A 27,124-nucleotide genomic window follows, 5' to 3' on the forward strand; every position below is an offset into this window, starting at 1 on the left:
ATAGCTGGAGCAGCGGTTGCTACCAGCTATCTCCTCTATCTGTCTTGTCTGCTACGAACGCTTGCTGGAGGCTCGGTGAGGTAACCGTTAAGCAAGCGCTCGCGTCCTCTGTTTCATGTTTGTCGGTGGTTAGTTAGGCGTGCTTGTCTCTGTTGTGCTTATCACGTGGGGACTGCGCATAAACGCGTGCACTGTTGCGAATGAGTGCGGTGTTCGCGTTTAGCTAGCGTTTATTTTCCTTATCTCCTCATTGTATGATTTACTGTGCCTTTGCTACTCTCGTGTTCTGCCTTGCTGTAGCCTTGTCACCCCTGGCAATCGCCTCTTTCGCGATTGCGTTCCTACTTCATATCTGCTGTTGTGTATGCACCGTCGCGGGTTGGCGACTAGTTTGGTGCACACACATACAATCTGTCCCTTTGCTCAAATTTCATTCGCAATTGTTTCTCAGGCGATTGCGTTCTCACTCGGTTTCCTTGTTGTGTGTCTGCCGTCGCAGGTGGCGGCTAGATTGGTGGACATACATATATACCTCATCTGTGCTTATTCGGTCTTGTGTCTCTGTTAGCAATCACCATCTCTGGCGATTGCCTTCTCACTTTGTCTTCATGGTTGTGTGTTCATCGTCGCAGGGTGGCGACTAGTTTGGCGAACACGCATACCCTCTGTCGCTTTGATCTCTCTCCTTCAGGGCTATCTTGCCCTGCGTTTCTTCCCTTCGTGCAATTCCTGTCTTGCGTCTGTGGCAGGGCAGAGGAGCTGTTCCTCTGCACTCCACAGCTCCCCCTGTCGACAGGAATTTCCCTCTACAGGTGCATTGCACCTTTTGCTGGGTTCCCGCAAATTATACGCTTGTGGAGGATTTCTGCAGTATCAGCGCACGTCTTGTGCGCTGATCACGGAGAGAATTCCACAATCGTTACAGTTGCACTCTGTTCAGTGGTTTGATGTTGTAATAATGTCCTGCTAACACTACAAAATGGAAGCTATGACTCCAAGAGATAGCAGAACTGCAGTCCTTGTCACGAGGATAGATGGGGACGGTCAGAATGCCATACACTACAGAAAATAGTGAAAGGTGATGGGAATGGGGAGGGGCTTATGTCAAGAAGGGATTGTTTTTTGCTTTTTGTTTAGTTATTATTATTATTATTATTATTATTATTTGCTTTTCCATTTAGTTAGTATTCAAACAATTTACTGTTGCATCTGTTGCTAGACCTGGTTGACTTGTGTTTTCACATTGCTAGCAGAATGTTTGTATTGTGTATTAAACCCTTTTATGTTTAGGAAAGGTGAGCAATTTGAAGGTTAACAGGGAGATTCATGATACAGACTGCAAAGCTCTAGTTTGGCTTGCCGAAAGTGGAAAATATCATCTGCATCCAAAACACATTCCCTTCTGCACAAGACACTGTGGAGCATTTAAGCTGTGATTCACCCCAATTCTCCAAACGTGTGCAGCTTTGATTGCAATCCACATTAAACACAATGAAAGATACAGACGCTGATTTTTTATTTTTTTTTAAATAGCCTTTCTATCTACCTCACCCTGTTTTATGGTGTTACAAGAGCCAGCTAAATCGCAACTACAAATAAGGCAATTTTTACTCACGTTTTAAAGATTTTAAGATTTGTCAATGTTTCCATCCACGCAAATATTGTATTGCTTGATCCATAACTTAAGGATCTCTGCCAAATTCCCCGGCTCATACGTCAGATGAAGCATTGCATAAGACTAATGCATGGACAGGATATAGATGTGATTGTCATGCAGGCTGACTCCTGCCCCCTCACCCGTCAATTCCATTTTTACTGAAAGCTATTAGAGCACAGAATGATGGGGCAGAAAATGTAGGCACTTCCTATACATGCGATAACTTGTTAATTTGCACATCAAACTTAGGTCAAGACAAGACACAGAACATTTATATTGCGCTTTTCTCCTGGCAGACTCAAAGCGCCATAGCTGCAGCCACTAGGGTGCTCTAAGGTCTTCTTACTGAGTAGGTGCAGCCTTACTGAACAGGAAAAGCCAAGATTCTAACTGGTCTCTTGTATCAGAGGCAGAGCTGTTAACCAGTATGCTATCCAGCCGCTGCTATACCACTGTAGGCGGTATAGCTGCACACAAGCCAGATCCAGCAATAGGGACATTACTAGACTCTGGCACAGGAGGCACAAGCCCCAAAACTCAGGTTTGTTGCTCAACCCCAGCCTCCTCATTCTTTCAGCAGCTTTGTGCCTTATGTTAGCTTTGAGTGTATGTGTATGTCTACCTGTGCACTGCAAATAACGGCCTCTGACTGCCAAACAAAAGATGAGGTACAAGGTAAACAAGGGGAGGTAACAAGACTATGCCTGGAACTAGAGGGGCAAATGGATCAGGACTATTTAAAGAGTAACTGTCAGACTGCAAAAGCTAATTTAAACCTCTATTCTCCTGTGTTAAACAGTTTAGAAGGAAGCCAAAAAGGCACTACTGAAGTTAAAAATCTCTTAGTTTTGATGTGTGCTTATCAGCAAAGCTGTTAGACCCAAGCTCTTAAGAAGCCGAGAGCCGCATACCATACAGCAAAGCATTCTGAGGCCCTCCCCTCGGCTGCTAGTGATAAGTTACAGGGCTCGTGTTGCAAAAGCAGCAGCCCACAGCACTGAAAAAACTCCCGGCAAAATACACTGCAGGAGTCCGCTATTGTTCCCAGCCACATGGCTAATTAATATTCACTGCACAGTAGTGTTTTACATTACCGATCTTTTGTGTGAGTGAATCATCAGGAAGCAGGCAGGACATGACGACACATTTGGCTTCATAGGAGACAGACAAACCTGGAACCTGCCATGAGCTGTCAGGAGCATCATTCTCTGCAAATACTATATAAAAATTCTGTGAAGTACAAACGTGGACAGTGAAATGCATATGTAATGTAAGTACAGCCAATGTTTAGCTACTGATATATGTGTTTATTTTCTCTGAGACCCTTTACCTAACAGCTCCTCTTTAAGATCTTAGTTCACACAAAGTGGAAATGGGACCAGTTGTCTAGAGCATAACAATTATGAAGTTGTGGCCTAGTGCCATACCTATACTTACTATTTATAAAATCCTGTTACTTAGACGTCAGTTATGCCAGTGATCTGCCCTTAATTCTCCAGTTTACTCCTGAAGCATTAAAGGGGTTGAGTTGTGTTACTGCTTTGAAGTTTCTGTTCATAATTCGGGGTAATAGGCTGGGGACCTCTTTGTAGGTTACGTTTATCCACTTGTTTGATGCCCTCTGAAAAACAAATGGATAAATGTACATGGATGATTTTCTTAGTATCCATAGTTATAGTTATTTGGTTTGAAAAAAGACATAAGTCCATTGAGTTCAACCAGAGAACAAAGTACAACACCAGCCTGCTCCCTCACATATCCCTGTAGATCCAGAGGAAGGCGAAAAACCCTTACAGGGCATGGTCCAGTTAGCCCCAAAAGGGAAAAAATTCCATCCCGACTCCAGATGGCAATCAGATAAAATTCCTGGATCAACATCACTGGACATTACCTAGTAATTGAAGCCATGGATGTCTTTCAATGCATGGAAAGCATCTAAGCCCCCTTTAAATGCAGGTATAGAATTTGCCATAACTACTTCCTGTGGCAATGCATTCTACATCTTAATTAATCTTACTGTAAAGAACCCTTTCCTAAATAGCTAAAACTTTTTTCCTCCATGTGCAGATCCTGTCCTCTAGTCCTTTGAGAAGGCCTAGGGACAAAAAGCTCACCCACCAAGCTTTTATATTGCCCTCTGATGTATTTATACATATTAATTAGATCCCCTCTAAGGCATCTTTTCTCTAGAGTAAATAAACCCAGTTTATCTAACCTTTCTTGGTAAGTGAGACCTTCCATCCCACGTATCCATTTTGTTGCTAGTCTCTGCACCTGCTCTAAAACTGCAATATCTTTCCTGTAATGTGGTGCCCAGAACTGAATTCCATATTCCAGATGTGGCCTTACTGGAGAGTTAAACAGGGGCAATATTGTGCTAGCATCTCGAGTTTTTCCCTTTTTCATGCATCCCAACATTTTATTAGCTTTAGCTGCATCGGCTTGGCATTGAATATGATTATTTAACTTGTTGTCGATGAGTACTCCTAAGTCCTTCTCAAAGTTTGATGTCCCCAACTGTATCCCATTTATTTTGTATGGTGCTAGACCATTGGTACGACCAAAATGCAGGACTTTACATTTTTCAATATTGAATTTCATCTGCCATTTATGTGCCCATAAGGCCATCCTATCCAGATCCTGGTGCAATATTTCACTATCTTCCTGAGAGTTGATGATTCTGCACAATTTTGTATTATCTGCAAAAATAGCAACATTGCTTTTTACTTCATCTACTAGGTCATTAATAAATACATTGAAGAGCACTGACCCCAGTACAAACCCCTGTGGGACCCCACTGCTAACAGTCTCCCATTTTGAGTATGATCCATTGACCACAACTCTTTGTTTTCTGTCTATTAGCCAGTTCCCTATCCATGCACACAGACTCTTCCCCAGTCCTTGCATCCTCAACTTTTGCACCAAACTTTTGTGGGGAACAGTGTGGAAGGCCTTTGCAAAGTCCAAGTATATCACATCTACAGCACTCCTAATATCCACATTAGCGTTCACTGCTTCATAAAAGCTGAGCATGTTAGTCAAACAGGACCTGTCTTTAGTAAACCCATGCTGATGCTGAGAAATAAGATTATTTTCTACTATGAAGTCATGTATAGGATATCTTAGTAACCCCTCAAATAGTTTGCATACAACTGAGGTTAAGCTTACAGGTCTATAATTTCCTGGATCTGATTTTTTTTGCCCTTCTTAAATAATGGGAAAACACAGGCTGTACGCCAATCTACTGGGACTTTGCAGAGAGCTTTGAGAGTCACAAAATATCCGGTTCAGGGCCGCGGTCCGAAAATCTCATGCATCCGAGCAACGTTCACCTCCCATTCATTCGCCTATAACTTTATTGCTACTTATCACAATGAATTGATCTATAGCTTGTTTTTTCCGCCACCAATTAGGCTTTCTGTGGGTGATACATTTTGCTAAGAGCCACTTTACTGTAAATGCATTTTAACAGGAAGAATAAGAAAAAAACGGAAGAAATTCATTATTTCTCAGTTTTTGGCCATTATAGTTTGAAATTAATATACGCTACCGTAATTAAAACGCATGTATTTTATTTGCCCATCTGTCCCGCTTATTATACCATTTAAACGATGTCCCTATCACAATTTATGGTGCCGATATTTCATTTAGAAATAAAGGTGCATTTTTTCAATTTGCGTCCATCACTATTTATAAGCTTATAATTTTAAATAATATAATAACATATTCTCTTGACATGCATATTTAAAAAGTTCAGACCCTTGGGTAACTATTTATGTTTTTTTTTTTTTTTTTTAATTGTTGTTTTTTTTTTTTTTAAATAAAAAAAGTGTATGTGGGTAATTTTTGGTGTGGGAGGGAAACTGCTAATTTTAAATGTAAAATAATGTTTTTTTTTAATCAAAAATGTATGTGGGTGCAGTTTACTATTTGGCCACAAGATGGCCACAGTGAAAAAAGTCCTAGATGCGAACCAGCTCGCATCTAGGAACTAAAATGCTGAGGAGTTGTTTCCTGGGGGCAGAAATACCGCGCTCTCTGGAGAGAAAGCGTCGGTATTTCTGCAGGGAAGTTAGATCGGTGAATGTGAATTATATTCCCATTCACTGATCGGGGGGCTAGCGGCGGGCAGCGGGAGCGCGCGCGGGGGCGCGCCCGATCGCGCGCACGAGCCGGCGGCAGCACCAGTGCCTATCTGGACGAGGAAGCTCGTCCAGATAGGCCGAACTGGATATAAGATAAAGGGGTTTATCGCCAGTTGAGAGTCACAAAATATAAGATAAAGGGGTTTATCTATAACTGAACTTAATTCCCCTTGGACCCGAGGATGCATGCTATCCAGGCCAGGTGTCTTGCCTATTTTTAATTTATTTAATCTTGCCTTCACTTTTTCCTGCGTTAACTATTTAATATTACAATTGGAAGATTGAGACTCTTCTGCATTTGTAATTTGCAACAGTGATGTTTCCCTTGTGAAGACAGAAGCAAAGAAAGCATTTAATAACTCTGCCTTACTTTGGTCATCCACCATTGAGTTCCCACCCACATCCTTTAGGAGTCCAATACAGTCAACCTTTCTTTTTTTTAGAGTCGATGTACTTGTAAAACTTCTTTGGGTTAGATTTGATATCCCTAGCGATTTGATTTTCAGCTTCAATCTTTGCCAGCCTAATTTCTTTTTTACAACTTTTATTGCACTCCTTATAATTGCTTAAAGCAGCCTCTGTCCCCTCCTCCATCCAAAGGGCAACTTGTGAAATTGTTTAAAGGAAGGATTTTTTTTTTCTGTCAGATTGATGAATACAAAACCTTTAGCAACCACATGCTGTATAAAATATGGCCGTTGCCATTTCAGTACTATTTTATTTCATTAAAATCATTGAGTTGGTACCCACAAACCAGAATGCAGAGCGTTCATATTTTTTTACACTTAAGTTTTCCTGTGCTTGTCGGTGAGTGACTGGGTACAGTAGTTACATCTTGTATCTTCTTGCAGGTCCATCTCTCTGTCAGGTGTGAATGCTGGGTCTTTTTGATTATGCTTCTTGGCCACACTTGGAAAGAACCCAAGGTGATGCTTATGGCATCCGACTTATTTTATTTTAAAGTGTACCTGTGGTGGATTGTGAACTAAATAGCAGATACTTTCCTACACAGAGGGAAGCTTCTGGATCCTCCGGCCATACTTGCACAGCTGCAGAACCACTGCGTTCGTGGACAGCGGGGAGGATGACTAAAGCTAATCAGCTATGTTGAGACACTATATACCTCATCTGTGCATGTTTGTGATTTCCTGCAAACATGTACTGTTGGTGAGCCTTGAGGACAGGGTTGGGGAGCTCTGATTTAGATGGTCCCGTGCAGTGGTGGTGATCTGGATGGGGACATGGGCAGCCTCTTGCTAATGTTAGTATCTGTTTTTTTAGGTCATATTACACCTTGTGTTTTCTTTAAACCATGCACATTGTTTGAAGTCCTGCTGATCTTCTGCCTCTAAGGGCTCATTCACACTACAGAACATATGTACAAATGCCATTTCGTGCATGCGTTCCCATCACACAGAATGCACATCCTGATACGTTAAAGAGCAGACGTTGGCAGCCACAACATAATAGGACCCATTGGAAAAATGTGTGGTTGTACGATAAAATGTTCCAAGATGCATTACATCGCAACGCGTGGGATCTCATAGTTGTACTGTGAATGGTAACCTGAAAGTCTATGGATTTTCATGTTATGTGGATCGCACACTAAGGCCCAGTGCACACCAAAACCGCTAGCAGATCCGCAATACGCTAGCGGTTTTGGGAGCTGATTTCAGAGCGATTCTAGGTATGTTTAGAGAGGTTTTCTAAACATACCTAGCGGTTTTGGGAGCGTTTTTGTGTAGCAGATTACACATATTGTTACAGTAAAAGCTGTTACTGAACAGCTTCTGTAACAAAAATGCCTGGCAAACCGCTCTGAAGTAGCGTTTTTCAGAGCGGTTTGCGTTTTTCCTATACTTTATATTGAGGACGAAATCCACAAACGCGCAGCAGGAGGCGCGTTTGCGGCTTGGCAAAAAACTCAAACCGCCGGTGTGCACCATCCCATTGCAATACATTAGCCAAGCGTTTTTCCAGGCGGATGAGGCCGGTGGATCGCTCCAAAAACCGCTCGGTGTGCACTAGGCCTAAGTGCAGCACGTCAAAACTGACAGTGCAACACATACTGTGAATGAGCCCAAACACAACACCCTGAATAAGCATGTAGATCAGATGTTTCTGACAAGATTATCTGCATGCTTGCTTCAGGTGGTGTGTGAATCAAACACTACTGACCAGAAAGATCAGCAGAACTGCCAGGCAACATGTATTATTTCTTATAGAAAAATCCGCGCTCACAGGCCACAAATAGAACCTCAACAGTTTACCACAGTATTCCAATAAAAGTTCAGTTCTTTTTCTCTGGTACACTGCGGTGCATCCACGCTGTATTCAGTATCACTCTAGGCCACACGTCATATGCAGAGAAAGAGAAGAAAACACATATAGTGTAAAACTGTGATTGCTTTAAATCCGCCACCTCCCATGTGTGGTAATCGCTGTCACCTCACTTCAAACAGACACCTAGTGCCAGGGACACCCCCCTCTGTGCCCGCACTCACCCCTGAATCCTCCCAAATATCCGGGGGCGGGAATGACAGCTTAGGGGGTTAGATCGTTATACTCCACAACTGATATCCACTTTCTCCAAGCGAGAACTCTAAAAACTAAAAAGTGCCACAATAGTGTAAAATCTTTATTTAATGTAAAGAGTAAAAAATATTGCACTCACAAGCGGAGGAAATTCACAGGCATATAGATACAGATGTAGTTCCCGGGCAACCGCTCTGCAAGATGCCGTCCTGGATTCACCTCTCACGCTCGCGTCCCTCCTATCACTTCCTCCTTCCTTGTTTGCCAGTCACGAGTGCCGTAGCTCCGCTTGTGAGTGCAATATTTTTTACTCTTTACATTAAATGAAGATTTTACACTATTGTGGCGCTTTTTAGTTTTTAGAGTTCTCACTTGGAGAAAGTGGATATCCGTTGTGGAGTATAACGATCTAACCCCCTAAGCTGTCATTCCCGCCTCCGGATATTTGGGAGGATTCAGGGGTGAGTGCGGGCACAGAGGGGGGTGTCCCTGGCACTAGGTGTCTGTTTGAAGTGAGGTGACGGTGATTACCACACGTGGGAGGTGGCGGATTTAAAGCAATCACAGTTTTACACTGTGTTTTCCTCTTTCTCTGCATATGACGTGTGGCCTAGAGTGATACTGAATACAACGTGGATGCACTGCAGTGTACCAGAGAAAAAGAACTGAACTTTTATTGGAATACTGTGGTAAACTGTTGAGGCTCTATTTGTGGCCTGTGAGCGCAGATTTTTCTATAGGATTTATTTATTGTTTACACAAACAATTGGAATACGCGAACCACGTCTGCAAAGCATAGTATTGATCCTAAGCGCAATTTTGTGGCTATAAACATGTATTATTTAAAGGGAAATATATATATGTCTGCGTCCATATTTCTCTCATCTTGTGCTTCTTTGAAAATACATGAAATGTGAAATAATCGTTTGGTAGCATTGTTGCCTGATACTGTTCAATCTGTGATGTGACCATTATAGGTTTTTATTGCTTTGTACATGAGTGTGTTGTTCTTACATAGATTTCCCTCCATTAGTTCGGAAGCTGCCACTGTCCTCAAAGAAATGCAGGTGTTATTTTAGCACAGTGGCCTATGAATACATTCTGTACGGCTGTCATGTAATATGAGTCAGTAAATCCTAATTGAGTGGTAACCATGGTGACTCAAATAGACTCTTGTTACAGGATCTGCTTTTTATCAACCTGCCTCTGTTCAGGGACTGGTTGATTGTGTGCCATGATGTAGTTCTTCTCAAATATGAGAAAAAGTCATTATCTACAGAATCTCGCCCTGGCATTATTCACTGCTAGTCACGCAAGTTATCAGAATGTTTTGAAAGAGTGCACTTCTTTTCTTTTCCTTTGTAATTCCTTGCTGGAAACGTTCACTGACAACTGAACCTTTGGACTTCAGTCCTGGTCCAGCGTTTTCCATAAAGAAATATGACTTTGTGCCAGTCATAATGAAATGTTAGAGAAGTGTATAGTCCAGAATATGGTGGCAGAAAAACAAATGAGTAAGGGCCCTGTGGGAGGAATGATTAATGAGAGATTAGTGTGGAGGGATTTTCAGCGTTGGAGAGCACATTGCATTGGAAGACCTAGAACTGATCTTGGACGCAGCTCTTGGCATATGTGTGACATGTACACGAATACCACAAGTGTATGCTGCCAGTGACATCTTCCTCCATTCTAGTAAACTGACTGACTGTAATTGCTGCAGCCTTATCATTAATTCTCATCCAGTATTCAGTGCAACGTGTCATCAGAACACTTGCCAGCAGCATCCTTCTGTCATCTTTTCTTTGTAATCCAGGCTTTGTAATATACTATATACTGTATTATTCAGGTGGCAAGTGCGCTCCTCGTATAAATGGTAATAATCAGTAATACTTATACAAATAGTAGCCACAGTGCTGGATCACTATATGAAAGGTTTGATGACCCAAGAACATATAAATTTTAGTGCATAAGCGGTCTACAGTCATTACACATAGAGTGCATATAATTACTCAGTCCCAATCACAGGTCCACCAAAGTCCTCCACACTTCAGGCGGTATGGCCGTCGGTGATTGTCATAGGGAAGAAAACAAAACCTAGAAAAAGGACATATAGTGAAGTCCTATTTAACACTTTTTCATTTATACACAGAGTCCTGCAAACTTCCGTGTTGGTGTCACTCAGTGCATAACACACAATTCCTCCACCAGCATATGAAAACCGTTGCGCTTACCAGAAAGTATTGCTGACCAATCACAGACAGCAATAATCGCTCATTTATACCCACACCAACGATCATTCAGCTTTCCTCTTCATTATCTCCTATTCCTCGATGTCCCAATGGGATATATGTGGGGGAATATAAACAGTATATAGTATAACACCTTCAAGATTCAACATGTATAACACCACCGTGAAGTGTGTACTAGTGTGTAACACTAGTGTACTACTGTGTAAATATCCCCTTGTGGCCCCAGCAACAACATACAGGAGCGGTCACCAGATTTTCTTGCTGACCCCTAACAGACCAGCTAGTACAGCTTGTGCACTCCATTGGGCTTGGGCTGCCTTACACAACTGATATACCTTCAATAAACTCAAAACAGGGCCCACATAGCGTAAAAACGTTTAATAAATCTCATAAGTAAAAAGTATTGCACTTACAAACATCCTTAAAAATGCGCATATCTTATAAAACCATCTCGATCACAGCTCCTGGCGTCTCATCCCTCTCTGGCAGTATCGGTCACCTGATTGTCTATGGCAGATAAGCCCATTTGAAAGTACAGGCAGTAAACGACAAGTCTGTTGTAAACAAACCTAAGGTTGCCATCTTATGGCCAAAAAGTAAAACTACATCTACATAAAAAAATGTATAATAAACACATTTACATTAAAAAAATTACTATTTACATCCCACCCTCCCAAAAATGCCCAAATAAAATGTTTTAAAAAAAAATTACAAAAAAACACAAATATTTACCTAAGGGTCTAAACTTTTTAAATATCTATGTAAAGATGAAATATCTTTTTTTTTTTTTTTTTTATTATAAGCTTTTAAATCGTGATGGATGCAAAATGGAAAAAATGCACTTTTATTTCCAAATATTGTCGCCATACATTGTGATAGGCACATCATTTAAACGGTGTAATAACCGTGACGAATGGGCAAATACAATACGTGGGTTTTAATTATGGAGGCATGTATTTTTTAAAACTATAATGGCCGAAAACTGAGAAATAATGAATTTTTTCCATTTTTTTCTTCTTACTGTTAAAATGCATGTACAGTAAGGTAGATCTTAGCAAAATGTACCACCCAAAGAAAGCCTAATTGGTGGTGTAAAAAACAAGATGTAAATCTGTTCATTGTGATAAGTAGTGATAAAGTTATAGGCTAATGAATGGGAGGTTAACATTGCTCGGATGCATAAAGTGAAAACGACTGAGCACTGAAGTGGTTAATATTTAACCAACCCAAGAAAGCCTGTAATTTCTCTTTACCTCCCTTTCAAATAAAAAAAAAAAGTGTCGTCTATATGAAACGCTTCCACAGGACGAGGTCCGCCCCGGGGCCCTCCTGACCACCAAGGACGAACCTCATCCACATTGCAGTACCCACCCTCTGTAAATAGTACCAAGAATCATAATAAAAATAATTGTGGGATAAAATATGCATAATAGCACCCTCAATGAACAAACATTAGATTAAATTTGACCATTAGATTAACATTAGAATAAATTAGAGAAAGGTTTGTAGGCAAGAGTCTGACGCTTCAACCCCCGTACCCCTCTGATAGCAGTGCAGATTGCTACTGGGCAGAGCACTAGTGCCTGACACATTTTACAGCAATCAGGTTCTTCTTCAGAGACCCAACAAGTCACTCTTGCCTGGTATAGGCATTCAATTAAAATAACTGAACATTCATTTAGGTATATAAATCTTTCTGGATATCAAACATTTTCTTATACAGCTGGAGTTCTGTCTTGGCCGTTGTATATGTTTGAAATTTGTGCTAAATATTTCAAAGGGGAAGACTTCTAAAATACATGAGCCATAGTTAATGGCAAAACCGTATTGTGCAGTCATTTGATTAACTAAATTAAAAAGGCCTGAGGTCTGTTTGCTTTTTCATGCTCGTATCTTAAGGTGGCCATTAACGGTACAATTTGCTGAACGATTGTTTAAGAATGATTATTTTGCACAAACGATCTGGAAATGAACATTTGAGACCACTAATGGACAAAAATGTTCTAACCAATCTGATCAGTTTAATTAAATTAATCCAATTTTCGAATCAATCCCGTCATTCTGATTTGATTGGTTAGCAGATTTTTGTCTTAGTGGTTCAGAATGATAATTTCCGATAGTTCATGTGAAGAATCGTTCATAAATGATCCGCAATTTGTATCATTAGTGGCCACCTTTACTCTCCCTGATTGCTTATTATTGATTTTGTACACGTGTGTAAGTGTATAAAAGAACTTATTGTGTATTAAATTATTTAAATAGTCTAAACATAACATTATGCAGCTTGATTTTCTTGGCAGACTCTATCATGTTGAACAAATGATTGCATTCACTTTTATCTGGTTAGTAAATTTGTTCTGACTGATGCATTTCTAATCCATTTTGAAGCCTAATTAAAAGTAGTGTTGAAATATTTATTCAGTTCCACAATGATTTGATCAGTAGTAGCTGTGTGGCTTTAGTATTACATTGAGCAATACAAAACAGGACTGTCGTGCAATCCATTTGTGATCCGATTTCTGCTGAAATCTGATAACCTTTTAAGGCTGTGTGTGATGCATCAATGGGTGCTCTTAATGAAATTTGTTAGAGAAGCAATTGAGTTTTAGTATAGCAGGTTGCTAGTACATGCTCAGTGTATGACCTTGCAAACTACTGTAGGCTAAAAAGTATTACTTCCTACTTTATGCTAAGGCTGTCCTCCATCTTATCGAAAATCACTGATTGCTGCTAAGACTTTCTTTTTCAAATGTGTGTGTGCATATATAGAACCATTTACGGTTTATGAATGACTTGGCTAGTACATGAATGATTTGCATGGCGTGTCGGCTGTTTAAAGCTTTGTCACATAACTCTGCATACTTTCTATGCTTTGTCATGTATAGCTTCCCCCTGGGGCAGTACCTTTTATCTTTGATGCTGTGAACCTGGTGTATTACCTCTTGGTGGTATTTTACACTTCTCAGAATTAGCCGTTGGGCTTATATGACCTCATTGTCTCAATTATCAGTACAGAAAGTAAAACGTAGTAAGGCTTCCTTTCTACGGACCGCTGATAGGCAGTGAAATGCCTCTCAAACACTCTCAACTGCTCACTGCTGCATGATAATTGCTTACTTCTGCCTGGTAACTGCTTGCTGAGTACACAGCTCAACAGTTCGTGGAAAGGAGGCCTAAAAGTCCTTCCTCAAATTCTGTATGAATTTGAGAACTGCTATACCTTGGAGGAACACAAGGCTAGTCGCATAACCACACCTTTTCCTTACAAGAAGGACCCTCTCACACTCATAAAGTACTGTAGCTATATTTCCAGTGCATTCGCTTTTTTTTTTTTTCCCCATGCAAATTTTTAATGCAAATTGTATGCAGCTTTGCTAATCCATAATGGTAAAAGGTGCATTTAGACCAGTCAAAAGCTGCATATATTTTGTTACATTTGCTTGCAAGGTGAAATTATTTGAATGTCATTGACTTTCACTACGGTTTACTCACAGTAGAATGAGACTTAAACCCCAGGTAGAGGGCACCATTCAGTGTTTTTCTTCTGATATTAATCCCAGCAATAAGGCTTAGTTTCCATTTGTGGAATTCCTGTTCGTTTCCCCTCATGCAAATAGAGATGTTAAAATAAAGCCCATTGCAAAGAACGCTTTCATGTGAGGGAAAATAATCCGTGTCTGCAGCATTTCTTTTTTCCAGAAAATGTTAATTACATAGTTTTTGCATCACACTGGGGACATACCTATAATTGTGCAGGTTTATCCTGCAACAGAACAGAAGCCAGTATATTATTGAGTCAATTCTATTACAATGTATATGTGTTATGTATACTGTATGTATGCATGTATGAGTGTGTTCAACAAAGAGGCCCAGTAATGTCTTAAAGAAAACCTGTACTGAAAATAAAAGTCAAAATAAGCATACACAAGTCATACTTACCTTCCATGTAGTCTACTCCTCAGTGTCTTTCTCCTGTCCCGCGTCCTATTTGTTCACTATGATCAAGGGAATTTTCCGTCCTCCATTTTGAAAATAGCCATTACCCATAACCGCTTTCTGGTCAGCACACAGTTAAACTGTAACATCGCCCACTTGAGCCATAGGGAAACATGGACATTACCTGGTACATCCGTTTTTCTCTCAGCTATAACTGACAGCAACTGATATTTTACTGACAGCAACTGATATATTTCAGATCTGACAAAATATTGTCAGAACTGGATGGGATTATTGTCAGAAGAAAATGGTGAGCTTCTGAGAGGAACTGATGGCGGAGCTAGTCTACTTTAGGGGACCCACCGCAAATCCCCATAGACACTTTCAGCTGGTCTGCAGAAACGGAACAAATGTCCGCTTTCACCTTGTTTAAACCCCCACAAGCCTTATACCCACGGATAGGTAAGCATATCCTGTAACGAACTGTGAGGTTTTCGGTCAAAAAAAAGTTGAAATGGGCTGTGTAGGAGCCGCCGAACGGCCTTCATCTCGGTTCCGTCGGCCATCTTCATTCTGCTGTGCAGGTCCTTTCTTTCTCCTCATTGGAGGGTTCGTTAGCTGCCGACAGAAGCTGGCACGCCCCCACCTAACAATCCCTCCAATGAGGAGGAAGAAACGACCTGCAGAGCAGAACAAACATGGCTGACGGACCCGAAATTGCGGCCGTTCGGCGGCTCCTGTACAGTCAGTTCCAACTTTTTTTTTGACCGAAACCGCAAAATTCGTTAGAGGACCTGCTTAGCTACCCAGGGATATAAGGCTTGTGGAGGTTTAAACAAGCAAACGGAAGACATTTGTTCCGTTTTGCAGCCCAGGTGAAAGTGTCTATGGGGATTTGCGGTGGGTCCCCTAAAGTAGACTAGCTCCCTGATGGCAAGGTAACTCTGTAATCAGGGCCGGATTTACCATAAGGCACTGTAGGCACGTGCCTACAGGCGCCTGATTGGGCAAGGGCGGGGTTTAAATTGTCTCCTTTATAATTAAAAACCTAAAAATGCGTTCCCGTGTCAGCGCCACTTGCCCCGCCCACTTGCGTCATAATCCGGCGGCCGCCCGCAACTACAGTGACAGCCAGGCTGAGCGCGGCTAGTCAACAACTCACAGCTTGTCCCGCTCTTCCCACCCTCCGCTGTACTCATGCCTGCACGCAGTGCTGCAACTTGCTAGTGAGCAGCAGCTGCGTGCATAGGCAATCGGGGGGAGCGGGCAGCACGATTGTCAGCCTCTGCTGCCGCTATCTGCTGGGACTGGAGAAAGTATGTGGGTGGCCAGGGCTGAGCGGGCATCGCTTACCTCCTGTGAAACTAGCCTGCCAGAGCCCTGAACGAGGGGTAGAGATAGTGACAACAACTCTAATGGAGGTAGGCAAAAATCTCCGACCTGTCCTCCTCTCCTGTCCTGTTTAGCAGCCAGCATGTGTACTCGAGTGATACTGTGACAGGCAGGGAGGGGGGCAGACGAAACAGCCGTTAAGGCCCTGGCTTCTTGTGGCTTCTTGTATAGGCTACAGCTCCTTCCCCTGTGTATGTACTATTGGGGACTTGATGGGCATGCTGTATCTAATCTCTCCCCTATGATCTGTGACACAACACGAGGGAGAAGGGTTCATGCTGGGGGCACACATACATTTGCAGTGTAGTGTAAAGCATAGCTGCTGCTGTCCTCTCCCCAGATGGATTCCTGCTGCTCGGCTCCAGCCTGATAAAGAGAGGCACCTGGCTGACTTTTGGACGGTACTTTCCCTTCCTGTTAGCTAGCTTATTGAATGGAGGAGTGAGGGTTTTGTTTTATGTGTGCGTGCGCATAAGAAATGGGTGGGGGGAGTATGTTTTCAGTGTGTGTGATCTGTGTGTGTGTCTGTACATTTTAGTGTGTGTGTGTGTGTAAGTGTGTGTAAGTGTGTGTAAGTGTGTGTGTGTGTAAGTGTGTGTGTGTGTGTAAGTGTGTGTGTGTGTGTGTGTGTGTAAGTGTGTGTAAGTGTGTGTGTGTGTAAGTGTGTGTGTGTGTAAGTGTGTGTGTGTGTGTGTGAGTGTGTGTAAGTGTGTGTGTGAGTGTGTGTTCTCTCTGTGTGAGTGTGTGTGATCTGTGTGTGCTATTGTGTGATCTCTGTGCATTAGTGAGCATGTGTGATCTCTGTGCGTTAGTGAGCATGTGTGATCTTTGTGTGTGTGTGATCTCTGTGCGTTAGTGTGTTTGTGTGTGTGTGATTTCTGTGCGTTAGTGAGTGTGTGTGATTTCTGTGCGTTAGTGAGTGTGTGTGATTTCTGTGCGTTAGTGAGTGTGTGTGATTTCTGTGCGTTAGTGAGTGTGTGATTTCTGTGCGTTAGTGAGTGTGTGTGATTTCTGTGCGTTAGTGAGTGTGTGTGATTTCTGTGCGTTAGTGAGTGTGTGTGATTTCTGTGCGTTAGTGAGTGTGTGTGATCTCTGTGCGTTAGTGAGTGTGTGTGATCTCTGTGCGTTAGTGAGTGTGTGTGATCTCTGTGCGTTAGTGAGTGTGTGTGATCTCTGTGCGTTAGCGAGTGTGTGTGATCTCTGTGCGTTAGCGAGTGTGTGTGTGATCTCTGTGCGTTAGCGAGTGTGTGTGTGATCTCTGTGCGTTAGCGAGTGTGTGTGATCTCTGTGCGTTAGCGAGTGTGTGTGATCTCTGTGCGTTAGCGAGTGTGTGTGATCTCTGTGTGTTAGCGAGTGTGTGTGATCTCTGTATGTTAGCGAGTGTGTGTGATCTCTCTGTGCGTGTGTGTGTGATCTCTGTGTGTTAGTGAGTTTGTGTGATCTCTGTGTGTTAGTGAGTTTGTGTGATCTCTGTGTGTTAGTGAGTTTGTGTGATCTCTGTGTGTTAGTGAGTTTGTGTGATCTCTGTGTGTTAGTGAGTTTGTGTGATCTGTGTGTTAGTGAGTTTGTGTGATCTCTGTGTGTTAATGAGTTTGTGTGATCGTTTTGTGTGTGTATGTGTGAGTGGTGTATGTAATCAAAGGGCACCTAAAAATGTGGATGCCCTGGCAAGCTGATAGTGGAATATTGGTAAATTTACCAATATTTTACTATTAAAGTGTAAAGAAGGGTCATAAAATATCGGTATTAAATACCGATATTTTACTATAGCTCAACCTCCCTTTACTCTTACACAGAATCCTCCCCCCTGACGCCTAACCATCCCACACTGCACAGACACCTTACTGACACCTAACTCTAACCACCCATTCCACACAAACACCATACCCTAATCCCCTCCCTCCTTGCACAAACACCCTACCTGATGCCTAACTGCCCAGTCCCCCCCACACAAACACCGTACCTGACACCTAACCTTAACCGCACCCCCGCCATCAATGGCCACAGAAATAGAAAATAAAAACGTAAATTTTCGGGTGCTGCCTAGGCCCATTGAAATAGCGGCATTGAGGAGTAATTTGATCACTCAATAAATATCGTGTACTGGCTAGGCTGCTTTTAATCGGGCACCGTGGTTTCCCAAATTTCCACTCTGCCGCTATTTCAATGCCTTGCGAAGTTTTATTTTGTAACAAGGGGGTGTGACTTGGGGTGTGGCCTGTGCTGAGGGGCAGAGTTTAGGGCACCAGATTTTCTGTGCCTATAGGCTCCACAGCTCTAAATCCGGCCCTGTCTGTAATGTTCATTTAAGTTAAATATTTTTACTCAGTACAGGTTCTCTTTAAGCATATGAAAAAAGTTAATATGCTCTATATAAATGTTATCTTCTGCTGTGCATTTGGGAAAGCGGTTGCCTTCCTTTGAATACACTCATGCTATTTGTCTCTTTTAGGCCATGTCTCGGTCATCTCCCATCTTTCTTCCTCCTGTCATCCGCTTTCTCTTTTTAAATAATAAACAAAATGCAATGACATAAGTGTTCATTTCCTTATGCCGAGTACAGTTATAGATCCTTGAGCTGCAGAATGAGTGTGACGTGTCTGGTCTCACTAATCTCTAGAGGATTAGAAAGATACAAAATAATTAGCCAAGACTTTGATCTCCTGTCAAATATGTATTGTATTTTCTCTACACCCTGTCTTATATTCTGTCATGAGGAGCAAATTTGTCTGGAATGCTGCCAAGTTTACCGATACTAAATTAGACAGGGAAGGCTTTAAAGCCCAAGTTTAAGCATTGCGTACAAGCATTTCATAGAACATTGTTTTTATATGAATTATATATGTACATGTAAAAACATCAGTCATTGAAAATGTCAAATTTTGCAAGGTAGATAGGAAAGTGGTTTACTTGATTTCACAGCTACTCATATCCTCACACCCTTCCCTCCCCCCTCCTAACTAGTTTGAAGCCATAAGCTATGCCGCCCTGCAGAGGAATTGCCATCCCGCATCATGCCCATGTGACTAAATGGAGAATGCTCCAGGCTGTGTGAGTGTGAGCAGGCAGCTATCTTTCTGTGAGCATCTCTGGGCAGGTGAAGGGCCCCCCCCCCCTTTTTGGGAAAATTACAATATTTTATGAACAAATACTTTTAAATCTGTGTTTTTCCCACTAATTATTACTAGGAATCTTTTGAGCTTTACCAGTTTCTACGTTTTCCTTTGACATTATGGTAGACTTGCCTCAACCCTCTTCTACCACCCAGCCACACTGTAGACTGTCCTCTGCAACAATTCATGGGCCAAGTAATAGTCATGTGATAGAGGGCAGGCCAGTAGTCTGGTTTGGATTAAAAAATGATATCCAATTTAGATATGTCCAGGATCTCCATTAATGACAGTGTACAGTGCTGCTGAGGTGGCACGGAGGGTAGCCTACCAACCGTTTAATTTAAACTGATCCACTACAGATTTTTTTTTTTTAGGCCTTGTTCACATTACAAATCGCCAGCGCTATCGCAAGTGCTGGGGATTTAGTGAGTGCTTTTCCCTGCTTTTGCTCAGCGATGAATTTTTTCACTACCTGAGGACGTCAGTCAGGAAGTGAACAACAAGGTAGAGAGAAAGGTGCACAAGACCAGTAAACGGGGCTTTTCTGGAGTGCTCTAGGCTAAAAAAGCATTCACCAGAACTGTATTGCAGAGAGTAGAGCAGCCGGGTGACAACTTTGCATGTCTACCCTTTCTCTCCTGGTGGATTGCTGCCATTGCCTGCTGTGGAATTGATTTTAATATTGTTCGAATAAAGGCATTTTTTATCTGGATGTGCCCGGCTGCTCCACTTCCTGACTGAATTGCAGAGAGTAAACTCTTTGACCCGGAAATTAATAAATACAGTGTAGTTATTCATTAAAGCGCTCGGGTAATTGCAATTCAAAGTGCTTTTTCAAGCGCTTTGCGATTTCCCTATACTTTCTATTGAACACAAACATTCAGAAAATGGTGCAGGAGTCACGTTTGTGATTCAATAGAAAGCAGATCGCTTATGTGAGAACACTCACATAAGCGACCATTGCAAGAGCGCTCTTAAGGCGATTTTTTTTAAATCGCCAGTGCTTAAAGAGCGACATCACTCTTCAGGTGGCCACACACCATACAATGTTTTAAATATCTGTTACATTTAAGAATTGTAATCAGTTTTTCTGACTGATTGTAACATTTAAAAAATCTGACCAATGTACCACACTCGTATGTGCAATTTTTCCCCAATTATGATAAAAATGATTGGAAACTCTGACAAAATTGCTAAGGTGTGTATATTAATAAATTGACAATCTAACACACACCATACAATCTGTAGAAAGATTGAAGAAAAATATCTGGCATTCCGGATCGATAAAAATCGAAGAAAACGGAAAATCCGATCTGATTTTTCAGTCGAATGAAAAAAAAGCTTTCGATTTTTTTCTGGTGATCTGATCGTTTTTATTGAATTGCTGTAAAATCTGATAATTTTATTGTATCGTGTGGCCACCTTTAGTGTGAACAAGACCTTTGGCTGGGATCAGATTTGTCCATGAGAAAGGAATGGGTTTTAAGGCATATGCCTTTCTGCGTTTTTGTTTTTGTGTTTTTCATGTGTTTGCATTTTTACTAGTCTCAGATAGAAAGAATGACATCACTTGACTTATATAAAACCTCATACGTTTGCGGAATCAGAGTAAAACCTTGTATCTAAATTGAGATCTAATGGCCGTGGCGTTCTTTGCAGCTCCTGGACCTGTGATCGCTGTGAGCCAATCACAGTGACCCGAGGGCTAATTAAAAAAAGGCTCTTAATCACTTCCTACAAAATGGACGTTTATTAGTGCCCTGTTCGGACAGTTTTAGAGCAAATAGAATGTTTATAAAACTCTTGTTCTATTAGGGCTCTTTCACACTAAGGCGTTGCGTTTGATGCGACGTTAAGGTCGCATAACGTGCCCCTAACGCAACACATGTTAGTTTTGGTTGGACATCATTTTTGATGCGTACTTTTTGACGCATACTGATAGAACGAAAACGGCGCACGCGTCACATTTTAAAAAAACGAAAATATTACTGAGTATGTGCAAACATTGTAACGCAGCTAAATACGAGTATAAAGCACAGCATGCTGCACTTTCATTTAACGTGCAGCGTTATACTCCAACGCAACGTGTGCACTGTGAACAGCCCATTGATTTTTCATTATTGTGAGTTGTGCTGCGTTAGGGGCTGCTCTAACGTGCGCCTGTAACGTCCTGATGTGAAAGCAGCCTAAAAGTGTGTGAGTGCATTTGTTCCCTTTAGCCCGTGGAATGAAGTGGTTACAGCAAACCTGAACTGAAAATTAATTGGTTAAATAGGCCATTTTATCTAACTGTCTACTCCTAAAAACAACTTGTAAATGGAGCTTAGTTTAATCAGGAATAACTGTACATACACATCTCTCTTCATGTTGGTTCAGGTGCCCTGTAAGTCACCAGAGTCACGCGGCCCTGAGGGAGTTAAGAATACTGTGGAATGACTGTTTTGTATGAGCAAAAACAATGGGCAAGTTGATATTTTTGCCTTTAATCCTTGCATTGTATAGAATTGAGCAGAAGAGAACATAAAGCATTGAGAAACCTGTTCCTCTTCACTTAAATCACATGCGGCTGGAATCTGCTGCTATCCTCTTCCTGTCTTAGCCAAGTCACAGACGTTTTTTACATGGCGACTTGTGACTGAAATCTTTTGCAGACCAAACGCTCAGAAGTGCCTTGTCACACTGGTGTAGATCCTTCCTTCTCTGCTCAGGTGAAATACTCTAGTTTTACGCGGTTTTGCTTTTATATAGCCTGTGGGCACCTAAAACCTAAGCTAATGGCAAATGTTAGTAGTGATCCTCAATACAGCCTGGCAGATTTCAGATACTTAAAAGAAATTGAGTTGAAACCACAGATTTCCCCTCATCAATATCAGCATGAATTTAAAAAGAGAAAGCTTTTGCCTTTCCCAGAGTGATCTACGACTGATTTTTGCCTTGCAGCCAACAGAGAAATTGTATCCCCGAGCTGCGTACAACTAACCATTAGAGGATTAGTTTCAAATATTTTTCTGATGTTTGTTTTGGACTTCACTACAAGAATCATTACCTAACCATTCAGGCTTCTATCATGTCTTTTAAACAATGCATAACTTCTAATCTCACCAGGTTCTCTTTGATGCTAAAAAGCGAGTTGATACGGTTTAAAACCTGGCAGGGAGCAATTTATTATTACTTTCACTCTGCCAATATTTTATCATAGGAATAATGAGAACGTGCCACTTGACTTAACATTGCTAGAATAAAAATACAAAAAAATGCTGCATGCATCAAGCTTCTCACTCATATGCAGTGTAAAATGAGGCAAAAATAGGCACGCACGCACACACACACACGCACACGCACACACGCACACGCACACGCACACACACACACACACACACACACACCCCTACCTTCCCTTCGACAAGCATATGATAGAATTATTTGTATTCTGCAGACCAGAGCAAAAATTGGTTCTCGCCATACAATGTTCACTTCAGATCCTATGTCTAATCACGAGACTGCCTACAGAATGCCGGCAACCGATCTTAAAGCGGACCCAAACCAAACATTTTATGAATTCAAAATATTTAGGTGCACCACTCTGACACATACAAAGATAAATAAACACTCCTTCAAGCCTATGAGCATTTCAGTGCATGCTTTTCACCCTTTCCTTCTCATAACTAGGCTTATACAAGTGGCAGCCATTACTTCTGAGCTTAATAGGAGGTTTTAGATCATGGGTATATTTGTCATCAGCTTCCCTCCCTCACAAGGGCGTCGTCTATGTGAAATCTAACACAAGCTGAGATCACCTCCCCTGTGACCTCAGTAGCCGCCTGTGTTTTGTTTTTTGTCTCCTCCACCAGTCTGCCGGATTCTATCCCGGCAATATGAAAGGAAGGGAGGGGTTCCTCCAATAAATGTAAAATATTTTATATTTGTCATCATGCAGCTGAAAAAAGGCTGCTATTTATTATTATAATTTTGAAAATAGATTTTATTTCTGAAATCTTGTAATTTTAATTTGTGTCTACTTTAAGCTCAAAATTAATCTTTCTTGATTGGAAGCCGATGCTAGAAAATATTGATCAAAATACTGGCTATCGTTCTGTGTTTAAGTTCTTTGATTCATTTTTGATCAATATCTATTTGGAAAAATGATCTGAAAGCTGATTGGAATTTGAGAAAATTGCACACATGTATACGCTAGCTTTCTTCTATATCTGGGTTACTTGCTCAAATGGGATCTGAAGTAAAAATTGCATGTCGTGCACCAGGCTTAAAGAGGAGCTGTCAGCCATACTATCTCAGAAAAAAACACATATATAAGTAGATAAATACTTGCTCTACTTGCATAACATATGAATTGCACTGCCCACATTTTAATTGTAGTGATTTTTCTACAATTAGAGAAAATCCTTCTTAGCATTTCCCATTTTAGCTGGGACTATTTTGAAGCCAATCCTGATGTCATTTCCTCCCTTACTGTCCTCTGCCAGATTTGCCTGCCCTTCACTATAGAAAGTGCATTGTCTCAGCATGAGAAATATTAGCCAATGGGAGAGGAACAGAGGTGTGGGAGGGAAAGAGGCTTCAGCCAATCATTAGTTAAGTCTGAGGGGGAAGTAGGGAAGCAGAAAAGGACAACCCAGCACGCCCTGCAACTTTTTGCGTACCAAATTTTGTGTGTACCAAATAAGAGTCAGGTACACTGGGGAATGATCATTTATCAACAAGAAAAGTAAGAGATTTTAACTTTTGGATTGCCTGGTTAGCATCCTTATTACTTGTTTACCAGATACAAATAAAGAATTAGATTTTTGATTTTATGCCCAAATGTTACACTTTAAGAACTTTCTGATCGACATGTAATCAATTGTGGGTGACATCCCAATTACACATTAATGTGGTACGGCTGGTCGACTTGCTTCCTCCACCAATCTTATAAAGAAGTGATGCACTATTGATGTTTTCATATTAGTGTGCTGCATCTATCAGTAAAAGCAAATGGCAGCAGTGGTCCTATTGCTATTCTGTCAGAAGACTGCTGCCATGTAATGGATCTAGAGTGAAACTTGGTGGTATCCAAGATAAACCATCAACTTCAATCAGATGTCATTTGATTACCTAATCTATAGTAACTTCTGATAATGTACACAGCTGTTATCGTAATATCATTGAAGCCCACTGAAATGACTGCACACAAAAAAAAAACTTACCTCTTTAGCTTGTATGCGACTGAGGTCACATGGGTTTTAGGTCACCTGGGGTTTGTACAGTTGTGTACTAACCTTTCAGATCAGTAGGTGGGCACTGCATATAGAGCTTTTTAACCACTTACCTGCGGTCTCTGCCCCTTTAAAGAGAGTCTGAAGCGAGAATAAAACTCGCTTCAGCTCTTATATTCAGCAGGGGCATGTGTGCCCCTGCTAAAACGCCGCTATCCTGCAGCTGAACGGGGGTCCCTTACCTCCCAAATCCCCTCCGTTCTTTGCGGAGATCTCTTCCTGGTGAGGCAGGGCTAATGGCCACAGCCCTGCCTCACACGCGTCTGTCAGCGCGTATCTCCGCCTCTCGCCCGCCCCTCTGTCTTAGATTTTGCAAGGGGGGATTTGGGGGGTAAGGGACCCCCGTTCAGCCGCGGGATAGCGGCGTTTTAGCAGGGGCACACATGCCCCTGCTGAATATAAGCTCTGAAGCGAGATTTATTCTCACGTCAGAGTCTCTTTAAAGAGAATCTGTATTGTTAAAATCGCACAAAAGTAAACATACCAGTGCGTTAGGGGACATCTCCTATTACCCTCTGCCACAATTTTGCCGCTCCTCGCCGCATTAAAAGTGGTTAAAAACAGTTTTTAAAAGTTTGTTTATAAACAAACAAAATGGCCACCAAAACAGGAAGTAGGTTGATGTACAGTATGTCCACACATAGAAAATACATTCATACACAAGCAGGCTGTATACACCCCTACTTTTGAATCTCAAGAGATAGTTTCTTTCCCCCTGCAGCTATCTTCCACTGAAGTGTCAGGCTGTTTCTTCCTGCAGAGTGCAGACAGCTCTGCCTGTATGTAATTCCTCAGTATGTGAAAACCCAGTCAGCTCAGAGGAGGATTTATCCAGCTTGTAAAAGATAAGAGAGAGGCTGCCCTAATCTAAATAATACACAGGCAGTGTGCAGAGAGGGACCTGGAGGGGGCAGATGCATCACAGAACCACAACACTGAAGAACTTGGCAGCCTTCCAGACACAGGCTGACAAGTCTGACAAGAGAGAGATAAGTTGATTTATTACAGAGATGGTGAAAGTAGAACGTGCTGCAGTAAGCCAGAGCACATTAGAATAGCTTTTGGAACTTGTAGGATGATAAAAAACAGGATGTAATTTTTGTTACGGAGTCTCTTTAAGGACCAGAGACCACTGGTTCAAGAACGTTGGAATCCCAACGAATCGCTGCATAAACCCGCCGCAAGTCATGTGACCCGGTCAGGAGCTGCTTTCATTGGCTTCTGACCGTATCTTTCAATGTAAGCCTATGGGAGTTGCTTACATTGATAGACATGCCCAGGAGCCAGCAAAATCGGCTCCTGACCGGCTCACAGGGCTCTGCCATCAGAAACAGGCAAGCGAGCTGCGACGGGACATGGCAGAGATTCAGCGGCGGGAAAGACGAAAACGGCGGATGCGCGCTGTGCCAGTGATTGAAATCTACGCCCTGCCAGCCAGGTAACCACCAAAACAGGGCGTAATTTCAATCACCGTGGTCCTTAAAGAGAACCTGAACTGAAAATTTAAAGTCACAATAAACATACACACGTCATACTTGCCTCCCGTGTAGTCTACTCATCAATCTCTCTCTCCTTTCCTGTGTCCTGCTTGTCCACTGTGATCAATTAAATTCTCTGTCCTCTATTTTGAAAATGGCCATTACCCCATAACAGCTTCCTGGTCAGCACACTGTTAAACTGTAATATTGCCCACTTGAGCAATAGGGAAACATGGGCATTACCTTGCACATTCAGTTGTAACGGACAGCTGCTGATACATAACTGACAGCAAGTGGTAAATTTCAGTTCTGACAAAATATTGTCAGAATTGGAAGGGATCACTGGAAGAAGAAAATGGTGAGCTTCTGAGAGGAACTGACAGCGAGGAGTGTATGTAATATTCATTTGCAGCTACATCATGTGGTTATTTTACATATTTTACTCACTTCAGGTTCCCTTTAAGTAGTTAATCCCAGAGCTGCTAGACAGTATGCCTGACAAGTTTTAATGTTCATTTCATACATACATTCGTTTTAAACATCCTTCTTGGCGCATTGAGTCCGCCAGGAGAAAATCGCGATATAAATGTTATTTGTCATGTCTCCTGCCCAAGGAAAGCCTCGCTATGTAATGTGCACTGCCGTTTTCTGATTTTTATTTTTTTTCTCTATAAGAGCCATAGCTTATTTTTTCAGTGTGTCCTGGTTAAAGGGTAAATTTGCAGCTTAAAAGCTTTTTAGGAAACAGTGTTCTGAAATTTAGATCTTATCAGCCTATATCCTTTACAAACACATTAAACACACTGTGAGTTTAAGCAATGCTTGCAAGACAGCCCTGTATACAAGTTCATCATATCCCCCCTGCACGTGTCTGAATTGTTGTTTTTCTTCCCCTTCAGCTCTGTCATCCGCAAAGAGGAAATTTGCTGGTTCACTGAATGAATTCAAATTCCGGTGCATCGGTGATGCAGAAACTGATGATGAAATCTGCATTGGTAAGTGAAAGCTGTACTCTGTGGTATGGGGTTCCCGGTTTAAAGGAGTTATCCGGGCTTTCAAAAGAAAATAAAGGCTACTTACTGGGAGCTTCCTCCAGCCCCAAGCTCCCAGGACCTCCCTCGCTGCACCTCTGCGCGCAGCCATTCGCCGGAGCTCCGTCCCGGTCCTCGGCGATGATGTCAGAGCGACCTCCAGGTCGCTCTGTACTGCGCCTGCGCGAGCGGCGCTGTCAATCACCGCCACATGGGCCGGAGCGGACTGCGCAGGTGCAGAACTACTGCGCCTGCGCAGTCCGCTCCGGCCCACGTGGCAGTGATTGACAGCGCCGCTTGTGCAGGCGCAGTACA

At 42.0% G+C, this 27,124-nt stretch overlaps 1 protein-coding gene across 13 annotated transcripts in view; it reads left to right on the forward strand.

The window, feature by feature from the left end:
* Positions 1-27,124, forward strand: part of ARHGAP26 (Rho GTPase activating protein 26) — a 1,021,369-nt gene that overhangs the window by 297,270 nt on the left and 696,975 nt on the right. For all 13 annotated transcript variants that reach the window (XR_011030516.1, XR_011030517.1, XR_011030518.1 and 10 more), the window contains one exon: positions 26,678-26,773. Coding sequence is in view for 8 of the 13 variants with exons in the window: in XM_068277500.1 (XP_068133601.1) it covers positions 26,678-26,773 (96 nt within the window). In the remaining 5 variants the exon portion in view is untranslated. Of the gene's footprint in view, positions 1-26,677; positions 26,774-27,124 lie in introns of those variants that run through there.

The sequence above is a fragment of the Hyperolius riggenbachi genome, chromosome 3, assembly GCF_040937935.1.
Source record: "Hyperolius riggenbachi isolate aHypRig1 chromosome 3, aHypRig1.pri, whole genome shotgun sequence".
Lineage (NCBI taxonomy): Eukaryota > Metazoa > Chordata > Amphibia > Anura > Hyperoliidae > Hyperolius > Hyperolius riggenbachi.